General features: G+C 39.3%; 2 protein-coding genes across 2 annotated transcripts in view; both read left to right on the plus strand.

The window, feature by feature from the left end:
- Positions 1-745: 745 nt before the first annotated feature.
- Positions 746-14,110, plus strand: LOC107875462 (DExH-box ATP-dependent RNA helicase DExH12). Its single transcript, XM_047414164.1, is given in 5 exon segments — positions 746-762; positions 908-1,500; positions 1,502-3,871; positions 10,225-10,614; positions 10,717-14,110. Coding segments are annotated over 4 exon segments (6,534 nt in total). The 5' UTR covers positions 746-762; positions 908-915; the 3' UTR covers positions 13,906-14,110.
- Positions 14,111-17,126: 3,016 nt separating this feature from the next.
- LOC107875461 (ran-binding protein 1 homolog b) overlaps positions 17,127-20,739 on the plus strand; it is a 9,328-nt gene continuing 5,715 nt past the window's right edge. The window contains exons 1-3 of the mRNA XM_016722192.2: positions 17,127-17,424; positions 18,743-18,894; positions 19,201-19,326. Of these exons, the coding sequence (XP_016577678.2) occupies positions 17,141-17,424; positions 18,743-18,894; positions 19,201-19,326 (562 nt within the window). The 5' untranslated portion in view covers positions 17,127-17,140. The remainder of the gene's footprint in view (positions 17,425-18,742; positions 18,895-19,200; positions 19,327-20,739) is intronic.

The raw sequence follows: 20,739 nt of genomic DNA on the forward strand, positions 1-20,739 counted from the left end.
ACACAAAAAAGAGTTTATAGTGATTATTATTCACCAAATTAATAATTATTTAATATCTTTTGAGAGATATGCATATTAAATATCAAGGAGCGCTATCCTCAAATAGGGCTCTATTTGACATGAATTTGAATTAATCGAACTATAATTGAACTCAAATAAAAATAACGAACGCGAAATGAAAAATAAAAATAACCTCTATACGTACAAAAATATCTTATAAGATAATTAGAGTGGTAATTGTCGATCTAGAAAATTCACTTTATTATAGTCCAAAGGTTCACCATCGTAGGGCAGAACACTATACAATCTCCGCTTCAACATTTAGAGGCGGCGGACTCTCTAACGATTGTTCGAGTCGGTTATGAGCTACTGCTCTATATTACTTTACTACTAACAATTCTATTATTAGCTCTCTTTCCACATAGTTGGACACCTTTCAATCTCTCCTTCTCCAATTCGGTAAAGCGCAAAGTATTTCCATAATTCGTCTTTTATAGTTATTGTTGTTTAATTTTTCGAATTGCTTTGTAATGCTTTTACTGGACCTAAGTATTGATTAATAATAGCCTCTCACTGTCCCAAAATGCCCAAAATAAGGTTGAGGTACGCCTACACACTACCCTCTCGAAACCGTATTTTCGGAGATTAGATTACACTAGGTATTGTTGTTTTCTTTTTTCAAATTGCTTTTGTAATGCTTTTACTTGAGTGGACGGTCTATTAAAATCCACCTCTCTCCGACCCAAAATTGGGTAACGTTGCGTATGCACTATCCTCTTCAGACCTTGCTCGTGAGATTAGGGTTTTATTATTGTTGTTTTCCAACTGTATTGTTAATTTTTGGATTTGTAGTTGTATTTAGGGTTTAGCTGATCGAGTACTGATGTTCTTTGTTTTGAAATTTTAGGGTTTCTGATGGCGAATTTGGGAGGAGGTGCAGAAGCACATGCACGTTTCAAACAGTATGAGTATAGAGCGAACTCAAGTCTTGTTCTAACTACTGATTCTCGTCCTCGAGATACTCATGAACCTTCTGGTGAACCGGAGTCTCTTTATGGAAAAATTGACCCGAAATCGTTTGGTGATCGAGCTTATAAGGGTAGACCTCCGGAGTTGGATGAGAAGCTTCAGAAAGCTAGGAAGAAGAAGGAGCGAGATCCGCTTGTATCTGAGCCTACTAGGCAAAGTAAGAAGAGGAGACTTCAGGAAGAAAGTGTACTTACTTCGAGTGAGGAAGGTGTTTATCAGCCTAAGACGAAGGAGACTAGGGCTGCTTATGAGGCGATGCTTAGTTTGATTCAGCAGCAACTTGGTGGACAGCCACTTAATATTGTGAGTGGGGCAGCGGATGAGATGTTGGCAGTGTTGAAAAATGACAACTTCAAGAACGTTGATAAGAAGAAGGAGATTGAGAAGCTGTTGAATCCGATATCGAATCAGGTGTTTGATCAGTTGGTGTCGATTGGGAGGCTTATTACTGATTATCAGGATGGGGGGGGATGCGTCAGCGTCTGCTGCAGCTGATGGTGATGAGGCTCTTGACGATGATGTTGGTGTAGCAGTTGAGTTTGAGGAGAATGAAGAAGAGGAAGAAGAGAGTGATCTTGATGTGGTACCTGATGATGAAGAGGAGGACGATGATGTGATGGAACCCAGTGCTTCTGGCGCTATGCAGATGGGCAGTGGTATTGATGATGATGAGCTGCGGGAGGCGGATGAGGGTATGGCCTTGAATGTTCAAGACATAGATGCTTATTGGCTTCAAAGAAAGATTTCCCAAGCTTATGAGCAGCAGATTGATCCGCAACAGAGCCAAAAACTTGCTGAAGAGGTTCTCAAAATTCTTGCTGAAGGCGATGATCGCGAAGTAGAAACCAAGCTGCTGGTGCATCTCCAATTTGATAAGTTCAGTCTCATCAAATATCTTCTGCGGAACCGGCTTAAGGTAGTATGGTGTACCCGTCTTGCAAGAGCTGAAGACCAAGAGAATAGGAAGAAAATTGAAGAAGAGATGTTGGGGTTGGGTCCAGATCACGTGGCTATATTAGAACAGTTGCATGCTACTAGGGCTACTGCAAAAGAGAGGCAGAAGAATCTGGAGAAAAGCATTAGAGAAGAGGCTCGGCGTCTTAAAGATGAGTCTGGTGTTGATGGTGATGGAGAAAGGAAGGCACTTGTAGATAGAGATCTTGATAATGGCTGGTTAATGGGGCAGCGTCAGTTTCTTGATCTTGAGAGCCTCGCATTTCATCAAGGGGGTTTGTTGATGGCAAATAAGAAATGTGAGCTTCCAGTGGGGTCTTACAGGAATCATAAGAAGGGGTATGAGGAAGTTCACGTGCCGGCATTGAAGCCAAGGCCACTAGACCCTGGGGAAAAGCTTGTGACGATAGCCTCCATCCCAGAGTGGGCTCAACCAGCATTCAGTGGGATGACCCAATTGAACAGGGTGCAAAGTAAAGTATATGAGACTGCCCTCTTTTCTCCAGAGAACATTTTGCTTTGTGCTCCAACTGGTGCCGGGAAGACTAATGTAGCTATGCTCACTATACTTCAGCAAATTGCACTAAACCGCAATGAAGATGATGGAACATTCAACCACAACAACTATAAGATTGTATATGTGGCACCCATGAAAGCCCTTGTTGCTGAAGTGGTTGGTAATCTTTCCAAGCGTTTGGAACATTATGGTGTCAATGTGAAAGAGTTGAGCGGTGATCAGACATTAACTCGTCAGCAGATTGAAGAGACTCAAATTATTGTGACTACCCCGGAGAAGTGGGATATTATAACCAGAAAGTCAGGCGATCGCACCTATACACAGCTTGTTAAACTTCTTATTATTGATGAGATTCATCTCCTGCATGACAACCGAGGTCCTGTCTTGGAGAGTATCATTGCTAGAACTATTAGACAGATCGAAACCACAAAAGAGCATATTCGGCTTGTTGGATTGTCAGCAACTCTTCCAAATTATGAGGACGTGGCTGTATTTTTGCGAGTTGATCTGAAGAAAGGACTCTTCCATTTTGACAATAGCTATAGGCCTGTTCCGTTGGCTCAACAGTATATTGGAATTACTGTTAAGAAGCCACTGCAGAGATTCCAGTTGATGAATGACGTTTGCTATGAGAAGGTGATTAGTATTGCAGGAAAGCATCAGGTGCTTATTTTCGTCCATTCACGGAAGGAAACATCTAAAACCGCTCGCGCGATACGGGATACTGCACTTGCTAATGACACCCTTGGTAAGTTTTTGAAGGAGGACAGTATAACTCGGGAAGTTCTACAGTCTCAAACTGAGCTTGTCAAAAGCAATGATCTGAAAGATCTTTTACCATATGGTTTTGCTATTCATCATGCGGGGATGGTTAGAGCCGATCGGCAACTTGTGGAGGAACTTTTTGCTGATGGCCATGTACAAGTGTTGGTTTCAACAGCAACTTTAGCATGGGGTGTCAATTTGCCTGCACATACTGTGATTATAAAAGGTACCCAGATTTACAATCCTGAGAAAGGAGCATGGACTGAACTCAGTCCTCTTGATGTTATGCAAATGCTTGGCCGTGCTGGACGTCCTCAATATGATACCTATGGTGAAGGAATCATATTAACGGGGCATAGCGAATTGCAATATTATTTGTCCTTGATGAATCAGCAGCTGCCAATAGAAAGCCAGTTCATCTCCAAGTTGGCTGATCAGTTAAATGCTGAGATTGTCCTCGGGACTGTGTTGAATGCCAAGGAAGCATGTAAATGGCTCCTATATACTTACCTCTATGTCCGCATGGTGCGGAATCCCACACTGTATGGTCTACCTGCTGATGCTCTCAAGACTGATTATGCTTTGGAGGAAAGGCGTGCCGACTTGGTAAGTCCTATGTATATTCCATTTGCTATTTCTTTCTTTCCTTATTTTTATATTTGGTAAAAATTGCATTAATGAAGTGCCAAGATGGCACTACAAAATACAAAGAGAGAGATTTAAAATATCACTAACATTGTTTCATACCAAGGAACTCCGAAAGTCGACATGTACTGATACAACTTTTCTATCCTGTTGTTTCTACACCAGAAACATAAATTCTGAATATATTTATTTTTATTGACAAAAGATGTGTTTTTTTGTGTCCATCAAAGCATCTGTTATTCCTCTCTAAACAAATTTTTCACATGATGCACAAACAAATTGTGTTTCGGATCTGTTCCAGTCTTTTGTACTCTCCTACTCTGCCTCCAGTAAATTCTTCACAGTGTGAGGCATCACCCGCTGCTGGCTGCACGTTACAGATTTTGAGAAAAAGATCTCCCACTTGTCTTGTTCTGCAATGGAAAAATAGATGGCCAATCGTTTCCTAAGCAAAACCAGCAGCTAGTGCAGAGAGAGAATCCCTTTCTTTTCTGTAATATTCTATGAGCTACACACACATTCCTTGCATCAATCCAACCAAAACAAGCAACCTTAGAAGGTGCTTTTGTTCTCTCACAACTTTTTCCAAGGCCAATGCATATTCCACATCCACTCCTCTGGTTGCTTCTGTAGAAGGGCATACCAGCTCTAACTGAATTTCTGAGAATCTTCCATCCTGACTAGTTTTCCAGTCTGAGAATCCAACAGGCTCACATCAAGAGTTGTAGATTCCAAAACATGTACCAATTGGCTAATCTTATCCATTTCCCAGTTATTGAAGTTTCTTCTAAAATTTAAATGCCACCCTGCGTCAGTATTACAGTTGGCAACTGTACAATTTTTGTTTACAGCTAACCTATGCTACACAGGATATTTTTCCATTATTTATTCCAACTCACTGTCAAAAATCTGTCCGGAAAGAATCCTGCAGCGGCTGCTATCATTTAGCTTGACATGCTGCTTCCAAAGCTTGCATGTATTCTCCCAAACTCCATAGTTGGCACATACACTGTATTGGTGTGGCAAAAATTTGCTCTACCATATTTAACAGTAATTAACTCTTTCCAAACCTCACTTCAATTTTCATTAGAGTTCTGCAACCATCTAAATGGAAAACTTATATTATTGATTTTTTCTTTTTGGTTAGAACCACCACCATCACCAACAACATACCCAGTGAGTTCCCACCAAGTGGGGTCTGGGGAGGGTAAAATATACGCAGTCCATACACTACCTCCGAAGAAGTAGAGAGGTGGTTTACGATAGACCCCGCCTCAAGATTCAGAGACAGTAGATAAGGATCATAATAAAACATGGAACAAGCAACAAGAAACATGTAACAAGATGTAATAATAGAAATAAGGCATCCACGAAGTAGTACGATACACTAACCAACCGCAAGCTCCTACCTCCCCAACCAACCTAACTTGCGACTCCATCCCATGCGCCAAGTCCTACAGCCATTATCAGGCTACCCCAAAGTGCACCTAACTACTTGCTACGGCTCACCTCCACGCACTAACCATCTACCCTAATCCTAGTTCTCCAAACTTTCCTATCTAGGGTCATGTCCTCAGTAATGTGTACCTGCTCCAAGTCTTGTCTAATCACCTCCCTCCAGTATTTCTTCGGCCTACCTCTACCCCGCCTGAAACCATCCAAAGCCAACCTCTCGCACCTCCGAACTGGTGTATCTGTGCCCCTTCTCATCACATGCCCAAACCATCTCAACCGCACTTCCCGCATTTTGTCCTCCACTGAGGCCACTCCCACCTTGGTTCGAATAACCTCATTTCTAACCTTGTCACTCCTAGTAAGTCCACACATCCAACGCAACATTTTCATTTCTGCCACCTTTAATTTTTGGATGTGCGAGTTCTTGACGGGCACCATACAACATGGCCGGACGAACTGCTACTCTGTAGAATTTGCCTTTAAGCTTGGGAGACACCTTCTTATCACACAACACTCCTGAGGCAAGCCTCCATTTCATCCATTCCGCCGCAATACGATGCGTGACATCCTCATCAATCTCTCCATTACCCTGAATCATAGACCCAAGGTACCTAAAACTATCCCTTCTACGGACAACATGCAAATCCAACTTCACTACCCCACCTCGTCCTCCAGAGTTGCATCGCTGAACTTACATTCCAAGTACTCCGTCTTGGTCCTACTCAATCTGAACCCTTTAGATTCCAGGGTTTGTCTCCACACCTCCAGTTTATCGTTAACACCTCTCCGGGTCTCATCAATCAGGAATACATCGTCCGCAAAAAGCATACACCACGACACCTCTCCTTGAATATGCCCCGTCAAAACATCCATCACAATGACAAAAAGAAATGAACTAAGTATTGATCCTTGGTACAAGTCTGTCAAAACAGGAAATGTTCTGAAACTCCTCCCACTGTCCTCACCCGAGTCTTCGCTCCATCATACAAGTCCTTGATCACTCTGATGTACGCCATTGGCACCCCTCTAGCCTGCAAGCATCTCCAAAGTGCCTCCCTAGGAACTTTGTCGTATGCCTTCTCCAGGTCAATGAAAACCATGTGTAGATCCCCCTCTCTCTCCCTATACATCTCCACTAGTCTCTGCACCAGGTGAATAGCCTCTGTCGTCAAGCGTCCGGGCATAAATTCAAACTAATTCTCTGAAATAGACACGCTCCTCCTCAGCGTTCGCTCAACCACTCTCTCCCAAATCTTCATAGTGACTCAACAACTTAATGCCCCGCCCCTGTAGTTGTTGCAACTTTGAATGTCACCCTTGTTCTTATGTAAAGGAATCATCGTACTCTATCTCCAAGCCTCTTGACATTTTCGCAGTCCTGAAAATGCCATTAAACAAATCGGTCAACCACCTCAAACCTGGCCCACCTGAAACTTTCAAAAATCCACCTGAATCTCATTAGGCCCCGTCGCCCTACCCTTACACATCCTACGAGTAGCCTCAAAGACCTCCTCAATCTTAATGCATCTACAATAACCGAAATCCCCCCACCCCCACCCCCACCCCCACCCTACCCCACCCCCTAGAGTTCTCTAGCTCCCCTAACACAATGTCTTTGTCCCCCTCGTCATTCAAGAGCCTATGGAAATACGACTGTCACCTCCTCTTGATGTGAAAGCCTCCACCAAAACTTCACCATCCTCCCTCTTAATACCCATCACTTGATCAAGGTCCCGAGCCTTACAATCCCTAGCCTTAGCAAGCCTATACAACCTCTTTTCCCCGTCTCTCACCTTTAAACCTGCATACAAGCTCTCAAAAGCAGCTGTCTTAGCACCATATTCTGGTATTTCTTAATGTTGTTCAATTGGCTTGCTCATATTCTCCATGATTATAATGTTGTGTGCCCATGAATATTGATGCTAATCATGGAAAAAGTGATGTCTATGTGTTAATATATCTCCGAAAAGAGTCTATATTTTGAGACATAAGTCATAGCGTTGTGGTGCTTGGGATTGTAGTTATGCGCTCTGATGCATATTGTCACACCCCTTTTCAACTCCCAAAAGAATAATTTTAAGTTTCGAAAGGGTTTTTATTATTAAAGTGACAAAAAGATTGAAAATTTGTTTCGAAAATGGATTATTTACATTTTTCATTCAGAGTCGCCACTTGACATAAATCGGGTATGCCAAGTCACCTTTGGAAATCCTTTTCAAAACAGTTTGACTCTAGAAACTGATCCGCGAATAGAGATTCCAGATAAGGAATTTTGTTGATCGAGGGGAAGGTGTTAGGCACCCCTCAATCCCGTGGTTCGACCACGGTCGCTTGATGGAGCGTATCGACTAATTTGACATCACGAACGTATAAACCACACAAAAACACTTAAAACAATCAATCAAACACACAAAAACAAAATAAATCCAAAATATAGTGTCCAGTCCAATTATACAATCCAAAAATAGAAAAAATACGAAAATATAAATCCTATTCTAAGTTAATCCTAAAACTACGCTCCAATGCCTTACCCGATGACTCGAGCCTTGATCACGAGCCTCCTTTGCATACATGATACTTCGGGGCATTCCCCGGTTAAAATAATACAAGTACTTCGAGGCATTCCCCGGCCAAATGATACAAGTGGTCCCAAAGCGATAAAGCCAAAAACCATTCAATCACACATTCAAATATTCAACAAAACATAATCCCTAAATTTGCCTACCCCTAACGTTTGCCTATTTTTTGCTTCGACCTAAAACACAATACTATCAAGTTCGATTAACATCCATTTCAAGTCTAACAACCAATGAATCAAACTAACCAAAATTCACCAACTATATCAAGTTTTCAATTCTCACCCCCAAATTAATTCTCCAAATTCCAACAATTCACGATCACCACTTTAACAATCCACAATCATTGTCAACGAAACCAAACAAACAAATTGATATACCCAAGTATTCATATCATGCTTCTTACAAACCAATCACGCATATATAATGAAATAAAAAATTTAGAGCGAGATAGAATTGGACCTCAAATCGAGCTTTATTGTGCAAATTATGCAATTGGATGATGGAACCGGATCCGGAAACCTCGAATAATGACCCTCGACGCGAACCACACCAATCTCGATATGCCTTTTGCTTTGCTTTTACCAATTCGAATCTGTAACTCAATTCAATTAATATGTCCAACCCCCACTCCCATCGAGAACCGATGATAAAATCAGTCCAAATTGAATCAAAAGAAACCAAGCCAGAATCGCGAAATTAAAACCAAATTGACCCAATCCACGCCCAAAACCAATTTCGCACAAACCGACCCAATTTCAACGTTTTCCGGCGGATTTGACCGGAATCAGACCATAAACAGGTCGATTTCAGTTGTTTGGGGGTTGATTTTGCCAATTCCTGCGGCAGATGAGCCTTTTCCAGCGAGATTAGGCGAAGACTCGTGGGTCTCCGATCTCTCTCTCTCATCCCGCTCTCTCTCTCTTCACTCTCAAGCTCTCTCTCTGTTTCTCGCTCAATCCATCCTTGTCTCTCCCTCTATTCTTTTCTGATCTGTTGTGTACCGTGGGCTATTTGTGAGGGATTCTACTGTGAGTGTGTGCCTTCAGTGAAGTGTGTAATTGTGTATATGGTAGCTGTGGGTGTGTGTTCTGGTAAGAGTAAAAGAATGGAAAAATGGAGCCATCAAGGAGTGTGTGAGCTGTTGGAATGGTGAGGAAGCTGTCCGTTCATGGTGAGGTTAATGGTGTATTGTGTGTTGGTTGCTGTGTGGCTAAGTATATCTATGGAATGGAAATGGAAGAATTCTTTTTTTTTTTTTTTTCGATGTTCTGTGTATGAGTGTGTATATGTCCCCCAAAATGGTGTGTGTGCTTGTTGTGAATGAGAATTGTGTGGTAGTGAGGTAGGGTAGGTGGGGTAGTGAGGTGGGGGTAGGGGTAGGGTGTGATGTGGTTTATTTTGATTGGTAGGTTGTTAGGATATGATTAGAACAAGGTAAAATTTGTTAGGGAGTTTTTTTTTCTTTTTTTTTTTTTGTATTTTTGTGGGGTATGATTAGATGGTTGAGGGTACACGGTAGGATAAGGTAAAAAATAGAAAAAATGCTTTCGGGGAGGGACAAAATTATGTGTCTACACATATATTATGGGTTCTTTGCTTCATGGAAGAATTTTCTGTTTGGTGATTTTCATTCAATGCTACTTTGGAATTGTGATCAAGTATTATAGGACAAAGTTAATTGTGTGCTTTTATTGTCAATGTTTACAATCTTCCACTCCAATGGACATTGATTCTAATCATGGAAGAAGTAATGCCATGGCCCATGCGTGGGTTTAAATTCATTTGAAGATGGTTTTCATTTCATGGTGCTCCCAAGTTGTAATTATGCGCCCTAATTCATAATATACGGCTTTGCTTTAGTGGAGGTTTTTTGTCAGGGGTCTCAGTTTGTGTTTCTTTGAAATTGGGACTAGGTACTCCACTAAAGAAGTTCGGATCTTCTGTATCGAATGGAAATTTATGTTTTGTTTGTAATAGTGTAATCGCTGGTAGTTGTCCTTCTTGGTGAGTTGATGCCAGCTAGTTGTTTATATGGAGAGCCAGTTTCAATTAGTTTGAACAAAACAGACCAGTGACTCACCTTAAATAGAATTATTCCTGTGATAATCAATGGCAGTAACATCCAATACATGTGCTGTTTTAATTCCATTTTTGAAATTGTTGTTCTGTCTTACGGTGTCTTGTACTGATAATTTGACATTCATATTGTATTTTTGTTCCATCTTAGCTGAAAGAGCATCTATAATTCCTTCGGAGTTTGAAATGCTTGTGTGTTTGCAGGTTCATTCTGCTGCTATAATGCTGGACAAGAATAACTTGGTCAAGTATGACAGGAAAAGTGGATATTTCCAGGTGACTGACTTGGGTCGCATTGCGAGTTATTATTATATAACTCATGGGACAATTTCCACGTACAATGAGCATTTGAAGCCTACGATGGGTGATATTGAACTTTGTAGGCTTTTCTCTCTTAGTGAGGAATTCAAATATGTAACTGTCAGACAAGATGAGAAAATGGAATTGGCGAAGCTTCTAGACCGTGTTCCTATTCCGATAAAAGAGAGTCTTGAGGAGCCTAGTGCCAAGATCAATGTACTATTGCAGGCATACATTTCACGGCTGAAGCTTGAAGGATTGTCTCTGTCATCCGACATGGTTTACATAACTCAGGTTTGTTATGTTGTATAAATAACCTCCTATTTAGTTGCTTATTATTTCTTTTTTAGTGTTATCTGATAGCGAATTATTTAACTTAGTTATTTGCTTTTGCAGAGTGCTGCACGTTTGATGCGAGCCCTTTTTGAGATTGTTCTGAAGAGGGGCTGGGCTCAGTTAGCTGAGAAGGCCTTAAAATGGTGCAAAATGATAAGCAAGAGGATGTGGAGTGTGCAGACACCACTTCGTCAATTCCATGGCATACCAAATGAAATCCTGATGAAGTTGGAGAAGAAAGATTTGGCTTGGGAGCGTTATTACGATCTTTCGTCACAAGAGTTGGGAGAGCTTATCCGGTTCACGAAGATGGGAAGGGTGTTGCACAAGTTTATTCACCAGTTCCCAAAGCTGAACCTCTCTGCACATGTTCAGCCGATTACCCGGTCAGTCTTGAGGGTTGAATTGACTATTACACCGGATTTCCAATGGGAGGACAAGGTTCATGGATTTGTAGAACCTTTCTGGATAATTGTTGAAGATAATGATGGGGAGTATATTCTTCATCATGAGTATTTCATGCTCAAGAAACAGTATATTGATGAAGACCATACTTTGAATTTCACAGTCCCAATATATGAGCCATTGCCCCCACAGTATTTCATTCGCGTCGTCTCCGACAGATGGCTAGGGTCCCAGACTGTTTTGCCCGTCTCTTTCCGACATCTGATTTTGCCAGAGAAATATCCTCCTCCCACCGAGTTACTAGACTTGCAACCTCTGCCAGTTACTGCATTGAGGAATCCAGCATATGAAGGACTTTATCAAGATTTCAAGCAGTTCAATCCGGTTCAGACTCAGGTTTTCACGGTGTTGTACAATTCAGATGACAATGTCTTGGTTGCGGCTCCAACTGGCAGTGGGAAGACCATCTGTGCTGAATTTGCTATCTTGAGGAATCATCAGAAAGGACCTGATAGTACCATTCGTGCTGTGTATATAGCTCCACTAGAGGCTCTTGCTAAGGAGCGGTTCAGTGATTGGAAAAAGAAATTTGGTGACCATCTGGGAATGAGAGTTGTTGAACTAACTGGCGAGACAGCCAGTGATCTGAAGCTGTTGGAGAAGGGACAACTAATTATCAGCACACCTGAGAAATGGGATGCGTTGTCTCGGCGCTGGAAACAACGTAAGCATGTTCAGCAAGTCAGTCTTTTCATTATTGATGAATTGCACCTGATTGGGGGTCAGGGTGGCCCAATCCTGGAGGTGATCGTCTCTCGGATGAGGTATATCTCAAGCCAGGTTGAGAACAAGATCCGCATTGTTGCTTTGTCGACTTCCTTAGCTAATGCCAAGGATTTGGGAGAATGGATTGGGGCCACATCTCATGGACTCTTCAACTTTCCACCTGGTGTAAGGCCTGTGCCACTGGAAATACACATTCAAGGTGTTGATATTGCTAACTTTGAAGCTAGGATGCAAGCCATGACAAAACCCACATATACTGCAATAGTCCAACATGCAAGGAATGGAAAGCCTGCAATTGTGTATGTTCCCACAAGGAAGCATGCTCGCTTGACTGCTGTAGATCTGATGACTTATTCAAGCATGGACAGCGAAGACACACCTATATTTCTGCTACGATCTGCGGAAGAGCTGGGACCTTTCGTGGACAGGATCAATGAACCTATGCTGCAAGAGACACTCAAGTATGGTGTGGGCTATTTGCATGAGGGGTTGAGTGCCACTGATCAGGATATAGTGAAAACATTGTTTGAAACTGGATGGATCCAAGTGTGTGTGATGAATGGTACAATGTGTTGGGGAGTACCGCTATCTGCGCATTTGGTGGTGGTCATGGGAACACAGTACTATGATGGTAGGGAAAATGCGCACACTGATTATCCCGTCACTGATTTGTTGCAGATGATGGGCCATGCCAGTCGACCTCTTGTAGATAACTCTGGGAAGTGTGTCATCCTCTGTCATGCACCACGGAAGGATTACTACAAAAAGTTCTTGTATGAAGCATTCCCAGTTGAAAGCCATCTGCAACACTATCTCCATGATAATTTGAATGCTGAGGTGGTGGTTGGTGTTATTCAGAACAAGCAAGATGCTGTTGATTACCTTACATGGACCTTCATGTACAGAAGGCTGACACAGAATCCAAATTACTACAATCTGCAGGGTGTGAGTCATAGGCATTTGTCTGACCACCTCTCAGAGCTAGTGGAGAATACCATCACTGATTTGGAGGCAAGCAAATGTGTGACAGTTGAGGATGAATTTTTGCTTTCACCTTTGAATCTCGGCATGATAGCGTCATATTATTATATCAGTTACACTACAATAGAGCGTTTTAGCTCTTCTGTGACCTCCAAAACAAAGTTGAAGGGCTTGCTGGAAATATTGGCCTCAGCATCAGAGTTCGAACAGCTGCCGATACGACCAGGTGAAGAGGAGTTGATAAGAAGGTTGATTAATCACCTGCGTTTCTCTTTTGAGAATCCGAAATACACAGATCCTCATGTCAAGGCTAATGCTCTTTTACAAGCCCATTTCTCTAGGCAACTGTTGGGCGGAAATCTTGCTTCTGACCAGCAAGAGGTGCTTCTTTCTGCTACTAGGCTGCTTCAGGCAATGGTTGATGTTATTTCCAGTAATGGTTGGCTTAGTCTAGCACTTCTAACAATGGAGGTGAGCCAGATGGTGACACAGGGAATGTGGGAACGTGACTCAATGCTTCTTCAGCTTCCACACTTCACAAAGGAATTGGCTAAGAAGTGCCAAGAAAATCCAGGGAAGAGTATAGAGACAGTGTTTGATTTAGTGGAGATGGAAGATGACGAGAGGCGTGCGCTCTTGCAAATGTCAGATTTGCAGCTTCTGGATATTGCCCGGTTCTGTAATCGGTTTCCAAACATTGATTTGGCGTTTGATGTGCTGGACAGTAATAATGTGAGTGCTGGAGACGATGTAAGTGTGCAGGTAATCCTTGAGCGAGATCTTGAGGGTAGAACAGAAGTTGGACCTGTTTTTGCACCTAGATATCCCAAAGCCAAGGAGGAAGGATGGTGGCTTGTTGTCGGGGATACAAAGAGCAACCAATTACTGGCCATTAAGAGAGTTACTCTCCAAAGGAAATCTCGGGTCAAGCTGGATTTTGCTGCTCCTGCTGAAGCTGGAACAAGGAACTACACACTGTATTTCATGTGCGATTCTTATCTGGGTTGTGACCAGGAATATAACTTTACACTTGATGTTAAACCGTCAATGGCTGAAGATGACAGTGGAAGAGAATGATGTAGCTTTTCTTTTTTGAGAACGCCTCCTAAATGCTTCATCTTTCTCTGTAGACTAGCTAGTGGTGATTAGTTATGTTGGCTTTCAGTGTACTTGATCCTTTCTTTTTGATAAAGCTAGACTTGAATTTCAATTCTGCAGCTGCTTCATAGCTTCAGTAATTGGTATGCAAAATGTTTGTTTGATATCATTATCTTTTTTCTCACTTGGAGATTTTCATTCCCCCCTTCCCAGTCTCTTGATCGAAGTCAAAATATGAAAAATATTCATTTCCTGTCCATTGGCCAGGAATGTGGATTTGATCTTGATCCTTAATAAATCCTGCTGGCTGTTATCCTTTTTGTAGGTAACTCTTTTAGGTACGCGGTTTCCCATGTTATTGCTGTTGCTGCTCGTCCCTGGATAGAGAGCGGTCCCTGAACTTTGACCTGATTTATTGGACAAGTGAAACTTACTGCTGAAAATAAAAGATTTCGGGCCACTTGAATTTTGTTTGTACAGGTTGTTTCGATTGGAAACATACCAGGCAACAACCTAGATATTAAGTTCATTTTCTCCCATTGTGTCGTGGACTCTTTAGAGGTTGGCGATGACGCTTATCATTGTTACTTAACGATAGAATCAGACAAACATTGTATTTGTAATAACGACCCAAACAAGGTGTCACAAAATGACTGATTGCCAGAGAATTCTGAGCTATGCGTTTCTTTGATTTAGTACTACGCTAGACTTGATGAAAGTTTCTTCTCATATAAATATATTGTTAAATCTGTTAGCAAGTTGTGAACAATGCATACATCAAATTTTACTCGACGGATTAAAATTAGAACTTGCCAAGAACTCTTTTAACATAAGAATTGGTGTTCAATGGTATTGTAAATCATGAATAACAGTAGAGAAATAGGGAGGAAGAATGAGGAAGGACGAGATTGAGAATAGAGAATTGAAGCAAAAAAATCTTATTTCATAATGACTGACAGTGCATACACAAACTGTTTATATAGATAAAAACAATTAACTAACTTAAACTTTTTAACTAGCTACTTAACTAATCAACTGCATAACTAACTATTTGTGACTATGATTGAACAATCTTACACAAAATGTTTATATAGATAATTCAAAAACTGTTAAACTACATAACTTGACTTTTTAACGAACTACTTAACTAATTAGCTGCATAACTAACTATTTGTGACTATGAATAAACTATCTTTGCTTGACACTCAATCTCTTCAACACCCCCCTCAAGCTAAGTGTAGCAAAGATGTTTTGAAGTCCCAAGCTTAGAGTCCTTTAGTTAGTAGATCAACTGGCTGATCTCTTGTAGGTATGTACTCAAATGTTACAATTTCTTGAGTGATTTTTTCTCTAATAAAATGATAATCAACCTCTATATGTTTGATTCTTTCATTATATATTGGATTGGCTGGAATATGTATAGCAGCTTTACTATCTTTGAAGATCTGTATAGGTTGTTTGACCTTCATTCTAACTCTTTCATCAAGTCTAGTAACCAAACTAACTCTGTAATAGTAATGGTCATACTTCTGTACTCTGATTCAGCAGAGCTCCTACAGGTTATTTCTTTGACTTTCATGAAATCAAGGAGTCTCCTAGGTTCACAAAATAACTTGATACAAACTTTCTTGTGAGTGGATATGAAGCCCAATCAACATCATAATAGGTTGATACATTAGTGTTATGACCGCTGAATAGTAGCACACCTTGCCCTGGTTGATTTTTGTCATACCTCACAATTCTTATGGTTGCATCCATGTGAGATTGTTTAGGTTGTTGTAGAAACTGACTTAATGCTTGTACTGTATAGGCTATGTCAGGTCTAGTCATAGTAAGGTATAACAATTTCTTTAATGATCTCAGATATACACTTGTATCAACTGGAGGATCATGAATGTCTATAGCTTTTGTATTCCTGATGTAATCATCATACTGAACTGATGTAAGCTTAGAATTTGTATTAACTGGTGTGATTGCTGGTTTAACTCCTCCAAGTTCTATTTTTGTAATGATTTCTAAAGAGTATTTTTTTCAATACAACAATATATCAAGTTTAGACCTTATAAACTCTATTCCTAGAAAATACTTTAGTTCTCCCAAGTCCTTCATTTTGAATGTTTATTTCAAATCTGTCTTTATTTGTTCTATCAGTTTGAGATTTTCTCCAGTTATCAGCATGTCATCAACATAAATGAGTACCATTACAGTTTCAACTTTTGTTTTCTTAATGAACAAGGGAGTGATCCAACTCTTTTTGAATTGAAACTTCTAATAGAGCTTCAGATAGTTTAGTATTTCACTGTCTTGATGCCTGCTTGAGTCCATAAAGGGATTTGATTAGTCTACATAACCCAAAGTTGTGATTATTCACATGATCTCCTATAGTCGCCGTTAATGTGAAATTATCAAGAATTTAATGGTATTTAAAATCTTGAGATTGGAAGAACTCTTTGCAACGAGCAAATAACAAAGGAAATGTGCGCAAAATTGATAAAAGCAGAGTCACAACTAAGATATCTAGCTATACTGCTCTGATACCATGTTGTAAATCATGAATAACAGTGGAGAAACATGAAAAAGGAAGAAGGAGGAAGAAGGAGAATGAATAGGGAGGAGATTGAGAACAGAGAATGAAGGAAAAAATCTTATTCCATAATAACAATGTACATACACACAGACTGTTTATAAAGATAATTGAAAAACAGTTTACTAACTAACTTAACTTTTTAACTAACTGTTGCATAACTAACTACTTGTGACTATGACTGAACTACCCTTACCTTACTTACACTTGATCTATTCAACGAATGAAAATTATTTTATTATGTATTTATTTCTCTTGTGAAACTTTCTAATTTTTTACTCTTTAGTTTGATTAGACTCTTGAACCATATAATTTGTTTGCAATAAATTATTCACACTTGATTAATTATCTACTAATTATCTACTTGTTGAATTACACAATCAACTAATGTCATGTCATAATTTCGTTAGAAGAGAACATTTTTAAATCTATAAAATACCTCGAGGGCAAATTTGATCCAATATATGAACTTTTGACATTTTAAAACTATTTTCAATACGTTAAGGATATTTTTAACTCTTTTTCGATCTCTAAATTAAAATTTATTTATTAATCAATTAATTAGTTTTTTTTTGGGTAACAATTAATTAGGGCTTAATTACATAAAAGGTAAATGAAAAAAAAAAAATCATGAGCGTTAGCATCACGCTTTCTTCCGAAAAGAACTCTTATATAAACCTTTCTTCCCGGAAATGTTCCAGCGTCTCACTATCTTTTCTCTCTCTAGAAAAACCTCACACAGCATCCGTGCAGTTAACAATGTCGACCGCCGAACCTGAGCACGAACGCCGTACAGAGGAAGAAGCCGCCGGAGCCGATGACGAAGATACCGGAGCTCAAGTTGCGCCGATTGTACGGCTAGAAGAAGTAGCCGTAACAACTGGCGAAGAGAACGAAGATGCTATTCTCGATTTGTAAGTAATTGATTTCTCTTTATGACCGTGTTTACTGCTTCTCGATCCGCTTCAATTTCTAGTTTAATAGTTGAAAATTTTACTATGACAGGAAAGCTAAGGTTTATTATACTTTTAAATTGATTCGCTCTTCGATCTGCTTCAGTTTGTAGGGAATTGATAAATAGCGTAATACGTGAAATTGATTGCTTTTTTGATCTGCTTCCGTCTTTAGGAATCGATAAATAGTGCAATACTTGAAAATCTTATTGTGACAGGAAATCTAAGCTTTATTGATTCATAAATTGATTGCTTTTTTATCTGCTTCAATCTCTAGGAATTGATACTTGGAAATTTTTACTGTGACAGGAAGGCTTAGCTTTATCGATCCGTAAATTGATTGCTTTTCGATCTGCTTCAATCCCTGGGAATCGATAAATAATGCAATACTTGAAAATCTTATTGTGACAGGAAATTTAAGATTTATTGATTCATGAATTGATTGCTTTTTGATCTGCCTCAATATCTAAGAATCGATACTTGAAAATTTTTATTGTGACAGGAAAGCTAAGCTTTATCAATTTGTAAATTGATTGCTTTTCAATCTGCTTGCTTCAATCTCTAGGAATGATTAGTATAATACTTGAAAAATTTCATTGTGACATGAAAGCTAAGATTGATCTGCCTCAATATCTAAGAATTGATACTTGAAAATTTTTATTGTGACAGGAAAGCTAAGCTTTGTCAATTCGTAAATTGATTGCTTTTCAATCTGCTTGCTTCAATCTCTAGGAATGATTAGTATAATACTTGAAAAATTTCATTGTGACATGAAAGCTAAGATTTATCGATTCGTAAATTGATTGCTTTTCGATCTGCTTCAATCTCTAGGAATCAATTAGTGTAATACTTGAAAATTTTATTGTGACATGAAAGCTTAGATTTATTGATTCGTAAATTGATTGATTTTCGATCTGATTCAGTCTCTGGGAATTGATAAGTAGTATAATACTTGAAAATCTTATTGTGACAGGAAAGCTAAGCTTTATCATTCATAAATTGATTGGTGTGTAATACCTGTAAATTTTATTATGATAGTATAGCTAAGCTTTATCAATTTGTAAATTGATTTTATCTGAATTGTGTTTATTGATTTTTGATCTGCTTCAACTTAGAGGAATCGATAAGTAGTGTAATACTTGAAAATTTTATCGTGATAGGAAAGCTAAGCTTTATCATTTGTAAATTGATTATCTGTTAACCGTGTTTATTGAATTTTGATCTGCTTCAATCTCTAGGAACTGAATAATAGTTTAATACTTAAATTTTATTGTGACAGGAAAGCTAAGCTTTATCGATTTGACAAAGGTGGAAATCAGTGGAAAGAGAGAGGTGCTGGTACTGTTAAATTTTTAAAGCATAAGGAAACTGGAAAAGTTCGCCTTGTTATGCGTCAATCCAAGACTCTCAAGATCTGTGCCAATCATCTAGGTTTGTTTGTACTCCCGCCATTTCGAAGTAGTTGTCAGGTTTTGCTTCTTGAGAGTCGATTTGACTATTTTTCTGAGCTAAATTAGATTAGATTATTTTGACATTTTAAAATTAGAATTTAGATATTCAAAAACTATACCGAAAGTGCTACAAATTACAATCTTAAGATCTTCGCTAATCATCTATTTTTGTTTATAGTTCAACTTATGATTTTTTTTTCTTACTTAATTTAAGTTGATTTATTCAATTTTGTGTTTCATTTAATTTGGGAGATCTGAAATATGGACTCATTTTGGTCCAATGCAGTTATTCCAACGATGACCGTTCAGGAACATGCTGGAAACGAGAAGTCTTGTGTTTGGCATGCAGCAGATTTTGCTGATGGCGAATTGAAGGATGAATTTTTCTGTATCAGATTTGCATCCATTGAGAGTAAGAATTTCTAGTTCTGCTGGTACTGTCATTTTTTATTAGATTAGCAAGTCATGTTTGTTAGGTGAAGCTTTCGATTAGCCAAAATCTGCAATTTACTTTCGTCGTGATTGTGTTTGTCCATTGGTTGCTAGTCATTATATAGCTTCTTTGGTACCTATTGTTACAAATTAGATTTTTGTTTGGAGAAAATTTCATTCTCTACGGGATGTTGTAATGGATGCCTTTTGTGGCGGTGGATTTGAAGCATTCAGATCAATTGAGCATAGAAGTTCACCTTTTAATGACTCTACTTTTGGGGTGTAGTCACCAACTCAAGCTTGTCTCTGTGATCTTGAAGCCTATACTTCTGTTGTATGTGTACAACAACAATAACAACAACCTTCCCAGTTTTGATTGTTCATAAAATATTATCCTAGTTGAAACTGCTACTATAGAAGGTTGAACATGAAAACGGTCGATCATAATATTAGATATTCAGGTTTGAGGGTGTAAAGATTGTGCAATTCAGCTACTTGAGTGTAATTGGGATGCAAATCAACTGGAGGTTCTTATATTTTGGCTAATAAGGATATGATTGTTGTTTGGATTGGTGGTGGATCAACAAGATTATAGTACCACCAAATTATGGTGGAATTGTAATGTTTCTGAACCGTGTATTGAGGCACGGCTGGTGACAGAATCTCTTGAGACATTTAGTTGAATTGGGCTTTTGGGCCGGGTCAGAAGGACCGATATTGATCTCAGATTGGGGTCAGGAGTTTCACTTATTGAATTCACGCTCTGTATACAATTGTTTAACCCTTGTTCTCTCGTGCATAAATTAGGTAAGGAATAAACCAAGATAATAACAGAACTGTACTGATAAAAATAATTGTAATAATCATAATAATAGTAAAAGAAGTGGAAGCATATCAAATGAAAAGGGTGACGGATAAAATATTGCATCATATCAGGCAAGAGGAGTGGATATAGCTGTGGCTTTAATGGCATGTATTCCTTGAATATAAATAAGATAATAGCTAGCAAGAGTGATCAAAGAAGCTAAGATACCCTACATCATCCGCCTTTTGAAAATTGAAACAGTGTTTGAAGCATGAATAAAACTTGGAAGAGTAAAATGCTTATGAAGGCAGAAACTAGGGAATTGATGAGTCCCTAAATTCTTTTCCAATTTTAGGCTTAAGTCCTGGCTCAGAACTGTAGATGTACAAATTTTACTGCTCCACATTGTGTGCTCTGATAAAGATCACTCAATTGTGACTTAGGTTTCGTCACCAGTCTGATCACTCCCATGCCTTAGGTAGGGATGACATTGGGGTGGTTTTAGACATATGGTAGGCGAAGCTGGTTTAGAGATGTGCAAGGCCGGGTTTAGAAATTATAAACAAATATTAAACTAAAATTATAAAT

This window comes from Capsicum annuum, chromosome 6 (assembly GCF_002878395.1).
Source record: "Capsicum annuum cultivar UCD-10X-F1 chromosome 6, UCD10Xv1.1, whole genome shotgun sequence".
NCBI lineage: Eukaryota > Viridiplantae > Streptophyta > Magnoliopsida > Solanales > Solanaceae > Capsicum > Capsicum annuum.